The 17,174-nt window shown below is 33.7% G+C and overlaps 1 protein-coding gene across 5 annotated transcripts; it reads left to right on the top strand.

Annotated features, from left to right (window-relative positions):
• The first annotated feature begins 1,827 nt into the window (after nt 1-1,827).
• Nucleotides 1,828-14,655, top strand: LOC125676043 (uncharacterized). Of its 5 annotated transcripts, none has more exons than XM_048913933.2 (6): nt 1,828-2,226; nt 6,545-6,932; nt 7,552-7,790; nt 10,151-10,426; nt 13,175-13,265; nt 13,495-14,655. In XM_048913933.2, the coding sequence occupies exons 1-6, from the start codon at nt 2,221-2,223 to the stop codon at nt 14,562-14,564; spliced, it is 2,070 nt and encodes a 689-aa protein (XP_048769890.1). In that variant the 5' UTR covers nt 1,828-2,220; the 3' UTR covers nt 14,565-14,655. The 5 variants fall into 5 exon arrangements, with proteins under 5 accessions (XP_048769890.1, XP_056015138.1, XP_048769889.1 ...); XM_056159163.1 differs by having other exon boundaries at nt 1,941-2,226; nt 10,151-10,420; XM_048913932.2 differs by lacking the exon at nt 1,828-2,226 and adding an exon at nt 2,417-2,590 and having other exon boundaries at nt 10,151-10,420.
• Nucleotides 14,656-17,174: the final 2,519 nt, after the last annotated feature.

Genomic DNA, 17,174 nt, shown 5'->3' on the forward strand with positions numbered 1-17,174 from the left:
CGAAATTTCATAAATAGTTTTCTTAATTTTACAGGCAGGGTACGTACATATTTCTCTAAACCAAAACAATGTTTGAAAAGTTTATAAACCTGGCTCTTAGAAGAGTCGTCAATATCAGAAGACCACTTCTGAATAAATTGATCTTTCAAAATCAGGTTAACTGTTGTAGATAACCATTTAACATTTTACGCAATAACCTTGCCCATTCCAGATCTTTGAAAGTCCACACATGTTTAAAGTTTTTTGAACACAGTCAATCCCCCGTTTTGAAGGTTCTTATACCCGTTTAGTTTATAAATCGTGTCGATAGATGATCAAAATATTTACAACATTGGACTTCTGTATTTGAAATTACATATTTTCACAGTTTATCATTTATCAATTTTAAATTTGATTTTTATCGTTATCTCGTTTGAAGTTTTGGTATTCAATGTTATGTAGCATACTTCATCAGGGTCCTGTTCTCCACAGAGCAATCGATAATCGACCCCATTAATTAATTCCCCATAGCCTTCGTAGCCGGGGGAATTGTGACGTAGAAAGCAATCAATTCTTCACTATAATTGAATTAGATACTGATTGCATTAATTCCTGCACAACATCTGGAACTGGATTTCGACCTTACACCGCGGTCACCCCGTCCCCCCTCCTCCCCCTCATCTAGGGCCCCCTAGTGCAGAGCTAATTGTATAACATGTATCAACACTTCAATGTTTAATACAATTAATAGCGTAGGTCTGTTTCGGGCAGACGTTTAGTAACACTTTATAGCAAACTTGCCTATTGCATTAAACATCGGAAAAGCAACTGGACCTGTAATTAAAAACTTAATATCTGAAGAAGACAAATTGTATGTTTTATTTTCATTAAATTGTAAATTATTACATTGTTCATTCTGAGACTTGTAGATCTATTATCACGAGAGAGGATCCGTGTAGTTTCCATAGTGACGGCATTATACAGACTCCCACATCACCTAATACATATTCACTTAAAAATACGAATTTACATTAGAGAATTGATAAGCATTGTCAAAAGAAATAAAATTTCAATCGAACGAACTGCATGCCCTTCTATACGCTAACAGCATTTCTTCCACTATTGAATATAGGCTGATTTAAATTCAATTATTCTAACGTTTCTAAAATGATACACATCATTAATTAGTAAATGATAAAATTAATTAATTAATTGATAAGTAAGGAATAGAATGGCTTTGAAAGAGACATCAGCTGCCAAAATCATATTTACCAAAGTGACCAAAACAGCTTTGCAGTACATTCATTCATTCATTTATTCATTCAGTTTTTATTTCCTCCATGTGGAGATATTTTGGCATAAGCATTTCCTTTGTTGATATAGAAACAAAGAATGAAATTTATTGTATGGAAATAAATAATTCGATGCGGAGAAAATTTTACATCATTCTCATAAAATCCTTTCGGAGATCGCTCTTTTCACTCTCAGGTTTATTCATTTATTTAATTTCATTTTTTAACGCATTATTTAAGTATTTTAACCACGGGTCAGAATTAAAAGGTAATTACATCTTTTTAAAACAGTTACTTGTTGAAATATGATTTTTTTAAATCTGAAAATTTAGTAGAAAAAATCCATTCTTTTTGTCTATTTATTAATTCATTTTGGTATTGATTTATCTATGTTCAATTTGGGAATCCTTGTTCGAGCTCTGATGTTATCAGACCAGAAAGCGTATTGACTTTAAATTAGAGTTCGGAGTACTCTGATAAACAATAACGCTCGCCATCATGCAAAAATACATGGCCGAGGGATAAAATCTGATTTAACTGGTGTTTAAATTAGATTCTCCACAGATGGTCGATTGTGAATGTCTCTGGGCTTTTATTGCTTAATCGGTTTATTAAAGCGCCCCATTCATTGTCGTCTGCTGTAAAGATATTTCATAACCCGTCAGATAATTACGATTTTATTTGGAAACTTCTTTATCGGTGCCAGTGAGGCAAGGAGAAATCGATAATATATGACTATTTCACCCTCTCTCGCGCGGTCGATAGCAGGAAATTTTATCGTCTGCTAACATTATTTATGGATGAGTCATCTTCGTTATCGACGCAGCGACAGACGATCTCACTTCGTTACCATAGCACCCGGTGAAATGTAATTATCCACGCCGAATCAATGTTGTTTTTACTCGAAAACGCTCCGAAGTCCTAACTCCCGGTGGAAGATAGCTGTACCATGGAGGTAAGATCCAAGTCTATATTTTTATCCAGTTATTAAAACAATGTATGCATTCTATTAAGTATGTCAAGTTATCACGTAGCCCTTTGTAAATAAACGCTACACACTGTCGACTTTATTGAGCATTTATGGGCGCCCATTAATATCAGTGCTGAGGGGACTTACACCGGCCAAATCTTACGTATTTCTTCCTGTTATTAGTGGATGCCGTGTTTCTCATTTCATCACATGAACTGATCGCCATTGTGAATTGTACTATATATTTTTATCTATGTGTATAATGTTTATGCTTTGTACCCCCAACAATAACAAGGCCTCGGTATATAGTTATTGTGTCTGCACGACAACGAACCAACAACAAAGACTGGTAAGCTTTGTTAAAATCGGCAGACTGACCGGCTGTACAGGATCCGTTACTTGAGTATTCAGGGCAGGAAAATGGATGTATTTTTGTTGTAATACTGAATTTATTTGTGTATACTCAGAATAATGGTATTTCAGGATCGCAAAGAAATTAAAATCATTAAGTGTAACGGACTTCTAAGCTCACCTGAAGCCTTTGATATATACTACAACAAACTGCTGTCCTTAAATACGGACCACGGAACGAGGACCACAGCCACGTGCTTCTAACAAAGACATGATGTTCTAGGTTGAAATAAAAATGTGTTTTAAATTTTCTTAAATCTTGACACATGCGAATATTTCATTATAAGACTTATTGCTAGAGTTGTAACGATGCATTGGCCTACTGTATATATAAATGAAATAGCTTAGCTTTGACCTTCAACCTCGGAATTAAGATCATCCTTGTATTTGATTGGGACCGTATAGTTCAAATCAAGCAGAGGACACAATCTAGTCTAAATGGCATTCGAGTTTCGTACATGTACCTAATGTTGTAAATAAATCTGGCAACTAAATACAATAATCCAATGATATAAATCTGACTAAAAATATTGATGCTCACGAGCTTGACTGTCGTTTTTCATTTCAAAACACCAGTGTAACTTCACAAATGATGTTCATTTTAAGATATTAACAACAATACATTACTTCCCGTGGTGTGTTTTGCTGAAGTCAAGATGTTGTCATGTAACGTATGTAAAAGGAATAAATTAGAATCCATAACCTGAATTTTTTTTTTCATTAATACTACAAACTGTTTTTCACAAACCATTTAAAACTTTTTTTCTTCAATATTCTCTTGACAATTGTTCATATAAAACATTGCTGTTAATTATGTACATACGCAAGCCGACTTTACCCCCATGTGTGCCCAGTTAGGTAGTATTTATAAACAGAAACATGTCACTTCTATAAATAAAAAGGTCGCGCGGTCAAGCTTCGTTGTAATCGGAACATCGCTCGAGACGGTTTTCTGGACTTGACGGAAAAGGCCGAGTGATGTTTAGATAACCGTGCATCTGTGCATGCGCAAGCTGACTTATTTCCTTAACATCCGGACTAGCTAACCAGGCTGTCCCTGTAGAAGTAAAATACTGTAACAGTCCTCGCTTATATTTTTTTGCGCGGTCCGCAGGGTTTACCCAATGATATGTCTTCTGCGCGGTCCGCAGGGTTCACACAGTAGTGAAGTTCCTATATCAGGCTACAAAGTTTCGATCTTCATGTAATTTATGAATTCTGTACTTGCTACGACATATTATTCACGTGTAATGTTTTTGTTTTTTTTATTGTTTGATTTTTTATTTGACTTTTACATTATATACATATATGTAATTTAATCTACACAATAATATCATCAATATTCATATGCAAAAGACATTTTATAAATATAAAGAAGGAGAAAGAGAGAAAGAAAACATATAAAACAAAGGGGGCACGTGTAATGTTATATATATGTTGAAATGCATTGATTTCCTCAAAATTGTATTTGTATATTTACTCACCCTCTACTATCTTATTTGTATATATTTGTAAATATTTTGTATTATAACCGATGAGCTGTATAGCTCAAGGAAATAAAGAATCTGAAAAAAAGATTAAGGATGGTCTCAGATAATTGGATGATGGGTAGGGGAAAGCCATACAATTAGTAGTCGTAAAATTATCTTCTAGTGAAAACCCATCAAACTAGCACATAAGTAACATAATAGGATACTAATTTAGGTAACTTTACAAGTAGATAAGTAAGTTATTGCTTATGGTTTAATTTAAACAGTATTTTATTCTGTATAACATAATAGGATTAGACAACAGACAGAGCCTATATAATATATAAGCCTTCCCCATAAAGGTACAAAGTAATTGCTTATGATAGTCTTTAGTGACATTGTGACCACAATATATATGAAAATTAGCAATATGCATCCGGCCCATTGGACCATAAATCAATATATAATCTAAGAATTAATGTATACATGTATTTGAATATTTTAAAAGATCTATGGACAATGATAAATAGCATTTCTGATATATAATGCTTTTGGAGAGTTTCTCTCTCTCCCAATCTGATAAGCAGAGTTTGCAGAGGAAATCTAGTTGTTTGTAAGAGGTAAACTTTAATCATGGAAACAATTAAATAATGGCCATAACCGGGATTAAACATGTAGAAATATTTTTTTTTTATCTTACATGTATATACACAGTGCAATGTAACATAACATATTTTCGTCTTCTATACAGGTTCCAGGCTTCGTCCCTGGGTGAATGGCCTGGCTTTAGGAAAAATACATCGTCATAATGGCTTACTTCCTTTTTGAAACTTGAATGAATTCATTAATATCAGCAATACATGCATGCATATTCCTGTAAAATCTACTCACTTAGATGGGGACTTCAGTAGGTTTACGTGTTCATTGCTGATCGGTAGTTCGTGGGTTCAAGTCTAGCAGATTTTTCTTCTTCAGATTACATTTTACTGAAATTTAATTCTTCAACTAAATGAGGTAAATTCGAAACTTTTCAATTTCAAAATCCCTCGCTTACCATCTATGTAAGATTCTATGACAAAAATTTCCTACATGTAATATGTGAGTCCCTTATTGGCGAGTTTTACTGTACATGGGCGCTGTGATTGAAAATAACTACTTTATTCAAATAAAAGTATTATAAATTGACGTAAGAATATCTTTACATTTCAATTAATGATATTTTTTTTTTTAACTTAATGATATCATAAATTGAATTATTTCATATAGATCAACAACTGAATGAGATATTGTTGAATTAATGCGCACAGTAAGAAGAAGAAAATGTCATTTTTTTTCTATGGGAGAGCAATAATTAAATTAAATTCAATCAATTTACTACTTTCTTAAAGTTTAATAATTAAAGGTGTAGTTATACTGAGAATGGGGGCGAGGGTAACTGAGTGAAGTAAAGAAAACATTTAAAGCAATAACCCATGCAACACATGTACAGATGACAATAGTTGAATTGTAAAAAGTATGTGCATGAAGGGAATTTATACGAACTAATTCTAGTACTAAGCAATGCTCTGTTGAAAGTAAATGTGCAATAAGAACTTCGTCCATATATTGTTCATCAATAAGCTTCGATGTTATTTTTACTTGTATTATAAAAAGATGGATGTTGATAAAAATGAGGGGGGAAATCAAAATATTGTTTGTAAGGAATTGGTTTGTCTGGTAAAATTGAGTTATTGCTTTCAGTAATTTATTGGAAGATAAAAGCAATTCCGGAGTAATTGGAGGGAGACATTTAATTCAGCCTAATTAAAATTAGACTCTTTGATTCGCTCTCCTACATGTACGATCGATACCCAAAGAGTGATATGAAAATACGGGAGCGTGAAAGATCTAAATTTGATTAAGTTGATGTTGATTTTATATTCAATATTCAACACTTCTTACCCTGGTCGTTCTGAAAATTTCTATACGGCTGATTCAAGACTAAATTCATGAATTGAAGAAATTAACAGGCATACTTCATTAATTAAACAATTATCAAAACTGTTTTCCCCTGCAAGATCAAAATTAAGCGTTGATAAACATACCATTTACTTCAAACCGCATTATTTTATGTTGTCAAAGCACTGGCTTGGATCCGCCAAAAGTTGTCCACCAGTTTTCTCGCTTATTTGCTGTGTTAGGATAGTTTATCGAAAGGTAAACTTTTTTTTTTTTTTTTATCAATTTCACGATAATTACAAATTCAATTATAGTTTACGGACTTCACCCCCTATATGAAAAAATTATATTAAAAGTGCAAACAGCCACTCTGGAGCAAGCGTTTCGGAGTTGATTAGCAATATTTATTCATTTAATTTTCTATCATGTTTTAGTTGACATGAACAAAACTTTGCAAATTGAAAATCCTTACACTCATTTCACAGGTGATGGAAATCAACGACGTTGATGGAAATGAAAGTGACGATGTGACAGTTGTCGAGGAAACATCAGAATCAAGTGGCAGCGGCAGTGAAAATGCAAAAGTTTTGCCAACGCTTGCGCCAAAACCACATCCGGTCATGCTTAGACGTTCAGTTGCTGGTCAAAAACTACTGCCTGGTCGATACTTGACCGGCTCGAATCATCCAAGTTTCATCAACGCGTGGCGTATGCTAAAAAAACAGGAGCAGCTAAAAAGAGGACCCAAAGAAAAAGATACATTCCGAAGAGCAATGTATTGCCTTCCGGATAAGTACGCCAAACTTCCGAAGTTCTCGTCCGCTGACGCAGGAGAAAAAGCACTCGTCCAAGAGCACCAGGATTTGGGATTCGGTACGAGGATTAAAATTTTAAGCTTTAAGATGTTCAAACTAGATTTCCTTCTATTGTTTCGTCGTATCTTAATTTTAGATAGACATATTATATACCTCGTATTTACTGAACTGAAATGTGGCAGTTATTCTGGGCTTTATTCTATTCCAAAATGACACGCTCAGAAGGACCCCATTGGAAATAAGCCGTATGGCTTTCATGGGTTATCCTTGGCATAGGCATATACATTAATTTACTCACTGTGCTCTTAAAGTCAAATAGCTGTTAAAATTTACCTTTTTATCATATATATATAACAACAACTTTTGTTTTAACTATGTGTTCCTCTGTGATATTGTCTTGTATTTATATTGTATATGTGCCTATTTCTAAACTAAACTAAAAACGTTATTTCTTTCTGTTACAAAACGCATTCAAGTAAATAGATTTATTTCAAAACAATGATAAATACAGTTCCTAAAGTTCCGAACACTCAATGTCTTGGAGGAATTTATAATAACATTAAAACATCATAACAAGTTTATATACAGGAAATGGGGTTGAAACAAGATATTATGATTATACAAGAGTGGATGTACTGCGTGTATAAAACATATATAGCGGTTTTCTTTTCGTTTAGGCTACCCAGCCCAAGATTATGATTCCAATCAAATTCCCAGGAAAACGGAGCTCTGTCTCTCTCTGTCAACCCAAGAATTTGAAAAGTTTCTCTGTGAAGAGCTATATCCAAACTTAAAAGGAAAAAAGTTTGATATATTTCGAATAGACAAGCAGAGACGTTTGATCCGCCTCGCTAAGTACACTCCCCGGGCTATCAAGGATTCCAAGTATCAAGGCAGTCTCATAATCATACCATATGTAAGTACAGAATAAAGATAATCAAATATTACGTCAGCACAGAATAAAGATAATCAAATATTACGTCAGTACAGAATAAAGATAATATTACGTCAGTACAGAATAAAGATAATCATATGTAATCATAGAATAAAGATAATCATATGTAATCATAGAATAAAGATAATTATACGTAAGTACAGAATAAAGATAATCATACGTAATCATAGGATAAAGATAATTATACGTAATCATAGAATAAAGATAATCATACATAATCATAGAATAAAGATAATCATACATAATCATAGAATAAAGATAATCATACATAATCATAGAATAAAGATAATTATACGTAAGTACAGAATAAAGATAATCATACGTAATCATAGGATAAAGATAATTATACGTAATCATAGAATAAAGATAATCATACGTAATCATAGGATAAAGATAATCATACATAATCATAGAATAAAGATAATTATACGTAATCATAGAATAAAGATAATCATACGTAATCATAGGATAAAGATAATCATACGTAATCATAGAATAAAGATAATCATACGTAATCATAGAATAAAGATAATCATACGTAAGTACAGAATAAAGATACTCATATGTAATCACAGAATAAAGATAATCATACATAATCATAGAATAAAGATAATCATACGTAATCATAGAATAAAGATAATCATACGTATGTACAGAATAAAGATAATCATACGTAAGTACAGAATAAAGATAATCATATGTAATCATAGAATAAAGATAATCATACATTAGTACAGAATAAAGATAATTATACGTAATCATAGGATAAAGATAATCATACATAATCATAGAATAAAGATAATCATACATAATCATACGATAAAGATAATCATGCGTAATCATAGGATAAAGATAATCATACGTAATCATAGAATAAAGATAATCATACGTAATCATAGAATAAAGATAATCATACGTAAGTACAGAATAAAGATAATTATACGTAATCACAGAATAAAGATAATTATATGAAATCACAGAATGAAGATAATGATACGTAATCATAGAATAAAGATAATCATATGAAATCACAGAATGAAGATAATGATACGTAATCATAGAATAAAGATAATCATACGTAATCATAGAATAAAGATAATCATACATAATCATAGAATAAAGATAATCATACGCAAGTACAGAATAAAGATAATCATACGTAAGTACAGAATAAAGATAATCATACGTAATCAAAGAATAAAGATAATCATATGTAATCAAAGAATAAAGATAATCATACGTAATCATAGAATAAAGATAATCATACGTAAGTACAGAATAAAGATAATTATACGTAATCACAGAATAAAGATAATTATATGAAATCACAGAATGAAGATAATGATACGTAATCATAGAATAAAGATAATCATATGAAATCACAAAATAAAGATAATCATACGTAATCATAGAATAAAGATAATCATACGTAATCATTGAATAAAGATAATCATACATAATCATAGAATAAAGATAATCATACGTAATCATAGAATAAAGATAATCATACGTAATCATAGGATAAAGATAATCATACGTCAGTACAGAATATTGATAATCATACGTCACGTATGTACAGGAATAAAAAGTTTTCATGAGGCTAGCATTAAGCACATTTTCCTTATTGAAAGGTTGTAAGCTGTGTTGAAGTTACTTATAACATTTTTATATCACTGTTATAGTAGTAGTAGAAGGTCATAGTGTTAAAATTCACAACAGCCACTTCAAACACCGTCTGTATGAAATGATGAATCTGACGCTTTCCTTCAAACATAGCTATGATTAAATTATGTGATATCTTAGATAAGACATACATCTTTTGTATGTGGAATATTTCTGTAGAAAAATAAAACCCCCTTTAACTGGCATTATATTTTGACTAAACATTAATCTCTGAGTTCGGTATTGTATCGCTATGTATCACGTGACGTATGCAATATTGTAATCATTGGTACATGGCTTATTATCATACTTCGAATTTTCAATCACCTCTTGTAACATAATGAGAACGAGATTAATATTAAGACTTTTGGCTTGTATAAGGCTTGTATAATGCGTTGTATAATGCTTGTATAATGTGTTGTTTATAAACATTATATCAACTTATGTAAGGAATGAAAGTTATTTGTATTTGTTGCGAAGCACTTTATAAGATGGCGTACACTATCCCAACTTACTTTATAAGTATAAAATAAATAAAAGTTACTTTCATTCCTGATAATTTAGTAAACCGCGTTTGGTATTATCTGATGAATAATTCTAAAACTGTGGATAGGAATGATAGGAACCTTTGTTCACGTATTGTATTCCGTGCATTGCAGGTGAATGAAGAGGACCGCCCCCCACAAGTTCTCTATCGGTGTGGGGAGGAGTACTTCATGCACCAAGTCACATCCACAACAAGTCCCCATAACCAAATTCCACTTATCGGAACTCCTCCAGATTTACCCATATCCATCAGTGAAGGCAGCATAGATGGGACGTCACCATCGTTCAGCCCGGCGTCTTCCCACAGCATTCAAGCGTCGTCACCCAAACATCTTTTAATTCCAAAGGAGTCCTCATCACCTCCCCCTGTAATGCAACAACAGGTCATAGTGAGTCTTTAATTGATGTTAACGAAACTAATACCCACTCACTTCTGTGTGGTAACAAGTTAATATAGAAAACTAATACCCACTCACTTCTGTGTGGTAACAAGTTAATATAGAAAACTAATACCCACTCACTTCTGTGTAGTAACAAGTTAATATAGAAAACTAATACCCACTCACTTTAGTGTAGTAACAAGTTAATATAGAAAACTAATACCCACTCACTTCTGTGTAGTAACAGGTTAATATAGAAAACTAATACCCACTCACTTCTGTGTAGTAACAAGTTAATATAGAAAACTAATACCCACTCACTTTAGTGTAGTTACAAGTTAATATAGAAAACTAATACCCACTCACTTCTGTGTAGTAACAGGTTAATATAGAAAACTAATACCCACTCACTTCTGTGTAGTAACAGGTTAATATAGAAAACTAATACCCACTCACTTCTGTGTAGTAACAGGTTAATATAGAAAACTAATACCCACTCACTTCTGTGTAGTAACAGGTTAATATAGAAAACTAATACCCACTCACTTCTGTGTAGTAACAAGTTAATATAGAAAACTAATACCCACTCACTTCTGTGTAGTAACAAGTTAATATAGAAAACTAATACCCACTCACTTCTGTGTAGTAACAAGTTAATATAGAAAACTAATACCCACTCACTTCTGTGTAGTAACAAGTTAATATAGAAAACTAATACCCACTCACTTCTGTGTAGTAACAAGTTAATATAGAAAACTAATACCCACTCACTTCTGTGTAGTAACAGGTTAATATAGAAAACTAATACCCACTCACTTCTGTGTGGTAACAAGTTAATATAGAAAACTAATACCCACTCACTTCTGTGTGGTAACAAGTTAATATAGAAAACTAATACCCACTCACTTCTGTGTAGTAACAAGTTAATATAGAAAACTAATACCCACTCACTTCTGTGTAGTAACAAGTTAATATAGAAAACTAATACCCACTCACTTCTGTGTAGTAGCAAGTTAATATAGAAAACTAATACCCACTCACTTCTGTGTAGTAACAGGTTAATATAGAAAACTAATACCCACTCACTTTAGTGTCGTAACAAGTTAATATAGAAAACTAATACCCACTCACTTCTGTGTAGTAACAAGTTAATATAGAAAACTAATACCCACTCACTTCTGTGTAGTAACAAGTTAATATAGAAAAGTAATACCCACTCACTTCTGTGTAGTAACAAGTTAATATAGAAAACTAATACCCACTCACTTCTGTGTAGTAACAAGTTAATATAGAAAACTAATACCCACTCACTTCTGTGTAGTAACAAGTTAATATAGAAAACTAATACCCACTCACTTCTGTGTAGTAACAAGTTAATATAGAAAACTAATACCCACTCACTTCTGTGTAGTAACAAGTTAATGTAGAAAATTAATACCCACTCACTTCTGTGTAGTAACAGGTTATGTTCCCTCATGCATACCTCTTATCCTTAGACGAATTCGACTCCATTGTTTTTGTCACCCTGCTTTTCCCTAAAATTATTTGTCGAAATGCGCATCTGGTGCATCAAAATTTGTACTGTATAAGTTTTACATTATGACCCCTGGGTCGAGGCCTCTGCTGGTGGACTGTTAGTCCATGAGAGTCTCTACAGCCCAGTAGCTAAGTACTTCATTACTAGCTTGAAAATACGGATGTATATTTAATTGCTGTGATAAGATTTAGAAATTCATTTCAAAATCTCCCTCATGCATAGCTCTTATCCTTAGACGAATACGCAAGTTCCGAGTTACACAAAAATTATTTCCCTTTGTCGAACTCTTTCGCATTTTATGACGTATGGTGGGTACACAATGTATACATTATATCGTAGACTGGCATTGTACATAACGATTACGTACGATTAATGTAGTAAAAGCGTTAACTTTTGTTTATATCAATCACTGGTATGTATATTCTGGCCATATCAAGCATAATCTGTTTGAATAAGATCATCAAATTGGCTATTAAATTATTATTCGTTTCCTCTTCTACATGAGTGACGCTTTTATCAAAGAAAGATGGCAATTAACAGTATTTGTTTGAGCCATTTTGTTATCCAATACTCATAAACTCACTAAAGTTGCCTTTCCCCTGAGATAGGATGGTCTCAGAAACTCTGGATATCATCTTTTTTAAAGAAATAAAACAACGATAGTAATTAGCAAATGTACCCACTGTCATAATATTTTACGTCATAATTTACGGAAGAGTTCGACAAAGGGAAATAACTCTTGGGGAACTCGAAACTTCCGTATTCGACTCCACTTTTTGCTTAATTGATTAACTCAGTGGTTAGATCACCAAACTAGCCATGTAATTGCAATCTGATTGATCCAGCTTTCTCTCCCCTTCTTTGCTACAGCGACTTCTGTAATACACAAGAGATGATCTTACATATTTGTTTGCCACAACCAAAAACTCTCAAAATGTGCTAACTCTCAAACATACCTGTTAATATATCCCTATTTTCTTTTGTAGAAACTAAGATAGAATGCAATGAATTGTACCTGAAATGTTGCAAAAATTATGTAATATTGCAAAAGGTCGCATATGAACGGAAGTGGTTAGATTTTACTTAGCGATCGACAATTCGGGCAGGAAATACATGTATTTGTTATGTTTCGCATATCCTGATATAGTGTCTTGTTTGGATTTTTTTCCCCGGTGAACTTTAATTATTACGGTTGGATCATTTTTTTTTTTTTATTACAGCTGGATTTGACGAATACAGTAATCAAATGCGAGACAGAATCTATTCCAAGTGAGACGATTTCTCGGAGTAACTCAACTGATGATATGAAAGGTAGATAAACTATTCACGATCTTACAATCACTCTATATCTCGTGCGATGATTGATATATTCATGTATAACGCACTTTTATAGACATATGACCGTTTAATCAATTTACACATATGAAAAATTTGCCAGTCTCAGGTAAACAAAATATCACATCTTTCAATAAACGTTTTTCATCTTTGATACAAATTTGTATAATGTTATAATGTTTTTTATTACCTCTTCTTTTTTCAGCTAAATGCAAGATATTTGAAATATCCAAGTTTCTCAGAATGCAAATCCAGGACAAATCGCTAATTCACATCAGACGATCCAACGTACTGTTTGACGTCTTGAAACTTTACCAGGAAAATTCAGCAATGATCCAGAACGATTTTACTGTCTGCTTCGAGGAACATTCGCATGATGATGACGTAGGTCACGTTCCCCTCTCACCGCATGCGTTGTTTGTGCAATTCTGGCGGGAAGCGTTTGAACACTTTTTTGCAGGAAATCAAGAGTCGGTACCAATAGTAGATGTATCCACAGAACCTGAGTTTTTTAAGACACTCGGACAAATTCTTTATCACGGACTTATTCTTTTGGACTACTGGCCTGTAAAACTGTCACAAGCCTGCGCGTGCATTATGATCCTAAACACATGTTCAGACAGACAACTGCTGACGTCACTCCATCGAACTATGTCCGACCAGGAGAGGTCTGTTATCACCGACGCAAAAAGAGAAATCAGGTCCGGATGTTCAGAATTTTCCATGTTAACTACAAAAAGTCTATATCAAGTCCTCCGTCTATACGGCAATACGCAAAGGCCGCGTCCCGGAAACCTGGAGCAGCTCCTGCGGCAGATATCAAACTTTCATTTGAAGCAGAAGTCGTACTGGGCGTTATATGAAATGAGAAGCGGACTACAGTCAACTGTATCAGACTTCCTCAGTCACCTGGAGGAACAAGACATATTTACCTTCTATTCTCTTCTCACCCCAAATGCCCTGTCATTGTTTGAAAAAACAATCTACATGTTCTCAGCGACGGACAACAGCATTAACGAAATGGAAGAAAAACGAGTTAAAATGTACTTTGAGAACTTTGTGATGAAACTCAATTGTGAAACACTTTCTGCCCTTCTTGTCAAATGGAGTTATTCGGATTGTCTCTGTGTGGATCATTTGTACGTGCGATTCTTGCCTAACTCGATTTCAGACAGACCTCATTTTGATCCAAACAAGACAACACTGGCGTTATCGTCTGTGTATACGTCACAGGAAGAACTGCATCAGTTGATGATGTCAGAGCTGGAGTCGTAATGTATGTACATGTAGCGGATGTTACAATTTTCTCGTTTGTATTTTTTGTGTTCATTTAATTATCACTGGCAATTAAATTTTTTGAGATGAACATCATGTCATGATTGTAGTACTACTGACACATTGTGTAATGTGTAATGTTATAGACTAGAGGAGAAGCGATGGCAGTAGTCCAGTGGTTACAACAATCGCTTCGCAACCACTAGAATCGATTCCTGATACCGCTTAACAAAAAAAACAAAAAAAAAAAAAACAAAAAAAAAAAAACAACAACAACCGGAATTGATTCCTGATACCATTAAACAAGAACTCGAATCGACTCCTGATACCCCCCCCCCCCCCCCCCCCCCTTACCAAAACCTCAAATCAATTCCTGATACCGCCAAACAAAATTCGAATCAATTTCTGATACCGCCAAACAAAGTTCGAATCAATTCCTGATACCACCAGTCAAAAACTCGAATCAATTTTTGATACCGCCAAACAATAACTCGAATCGACTCCTGATACCCCCCCCCCCCAAAAAAAGAAAGAAAGAAAGAAAGAAAACAACCCGGAATCGATTCCTTACGCCGTCAATTAAAAACCGGAATTGATCCCTGATACTGTCAGACAAAAAATTCGATTAAATTCCTGAATACGCCAAAAACAAAAAAACTGGGCTCACTGCTTACTCCTCCCAGACACCTGATTCCACCTCTGGGGCCCGTTTTACAAAACAACTTACGGCAATATCGCAAATCTTAAATTGTATTACACAGTTATTACTTTAAGTGAATGAAGTAAAACTTTTCTGAGGCTTAATTTTCAACATTTTGATAAAATATTTTGCATTTGGAGTGAATGATCTTACAATAAACTGCATAATTCCAGTATGCAAAGTTGGTCGTAAGTCGTAAGTTCTTTTGTAAACCCCCCTCCCCCGGTGTCTATCGATTTTGTATTCTTGGTACTAGGATATATAAGATTGATAACTGTTCGTTATGTTTAACTTTTTCATCCCTGGATCTCAGACGACAAAGGGAAACAGACATTTATATTGTTAATAAAATCACGATTTTAAATCATTAGAACAAAAAGTATGTTTTCTATGGTCGTCATAAAGACCTAGTTTGCCAATACAACCTGTCATTGGGTCAAATGACTTAATGTTGTCTGGCATGTTTCATACCAGTTGTTAGACAGTTTTTGCACAGTAATTTTGACTACAAGATACAGGGCTCACGGCAGGAGCGATTGGTTGACAGGGGATACTTATTCCTCCTGGGCACTTGATCCCATCTGGTATCTTTGCCCAACTGTATTGCACTCCTTGAAGGGTTATGAGATTGATCGATGTTCGTTATAATTACCTTTTCATTCATTATTTCATTCATTAGATTGACATTATGACCTCAGTATACGCCAGACTGAAGATTTTCGTCTCCATCAGGAGTATATAGAATCCTGAGTCAGAACGGACACTGATGAGCACATGATCATGCATAATGCGATGTACATTAATAGGTCACCTGGTTCACTCATTTTACATATACTATTTCATGTTGCTATCTATTTTTGTCCGTTGTCGTATTGTAGTTTTTCGTACCTCAGTCGTAAACTTTGGAACTTCTTCTCGGGAACGGCTGAACCAATTTCGATATCTATCATCTGTGGGTCAAGGGGAACAAACTTTGTGAAATTCGTGGACCTACCTCCCTGGGGCCCGAGGAATGCAGCAAAAACCATCAACATTAAAGTAATCTTAAAATATCTTCTTTACCCCAGGACATAAACACGCCTGCTAATCGATCAATTGCATAACAACAAGTTATGTATAGAAATCAAAAGAGATCGATTTCCGGTTATGCAATCGATACCCAAATTTCACATGCATACATGGTAAATTGTCTCAATGCAAGCAATTGTTGAGATTTTAACTAAAATGTAAGAATGTGATTCGATGAGTAATTCTATTTTCTATTGTTTTACACTCATAAAATGCAAGGGTCATCGATTAGCAACGATTTTTGTTCTGAAGCGAGGGTCGGTGGAGCGAAAACGCTGCCAGAAAATCGTATTTACCGACAGGAATTTGTGTTTATTTCATTTTAAACATAATTGTCAATTTTCACCATTAGTTTACAACATTTGGGACCTTTGCAGCAAAATTTAGACTTTGATTTGTGTATTATCTAACAAATATACGAGGTAAATGACGTCGCCTATGCAAGCGATCCAGACGTTATGAGGGAGAATTTAGGTTATGCATGAGAGTAAGAAAAAAAGTTTCAAAAGTCATAATTTAAGTTATTTAAAAGTAACTGTTAATGGTTTTATGAACTAACCTTCAGAGATTTTTTGAATCAAAGTAAAAGAAATTGATATGCGAGTTGAACGTGTGAAAAATTGAAAGAAAAATAAGATTTATCAATTATTGAAGTAATTCCGCTTTTATTGTGTATACATTTTCAGTCCATCGGTTCAAAGTATACTGTGTACAATTAAAGCAACATACATGTTCTTTATTTACGTTTTACTTCATAAACTGTATTTATTTTTGGTAAAGAACCCTATGAAATTCAATGTGTATTCTGGAGACTCGGGCATGGTATATGCAGTTAGTCTTAG

The sequence above is a fragment of the Ostrea edulis genome, chromosome 3 (genome assembly GCF_947568905.1).
Source record: "Ostrea edulis chromosome 3, xbOstEdul1.1, whole genome shotgun sequence".
NCBI classification, from domain to species: Eukaryota; Metazoa; Mollusca; class Bivalvia; order Ostreida; family Ostreidae; genus Ostrea; species Ostrea edulis.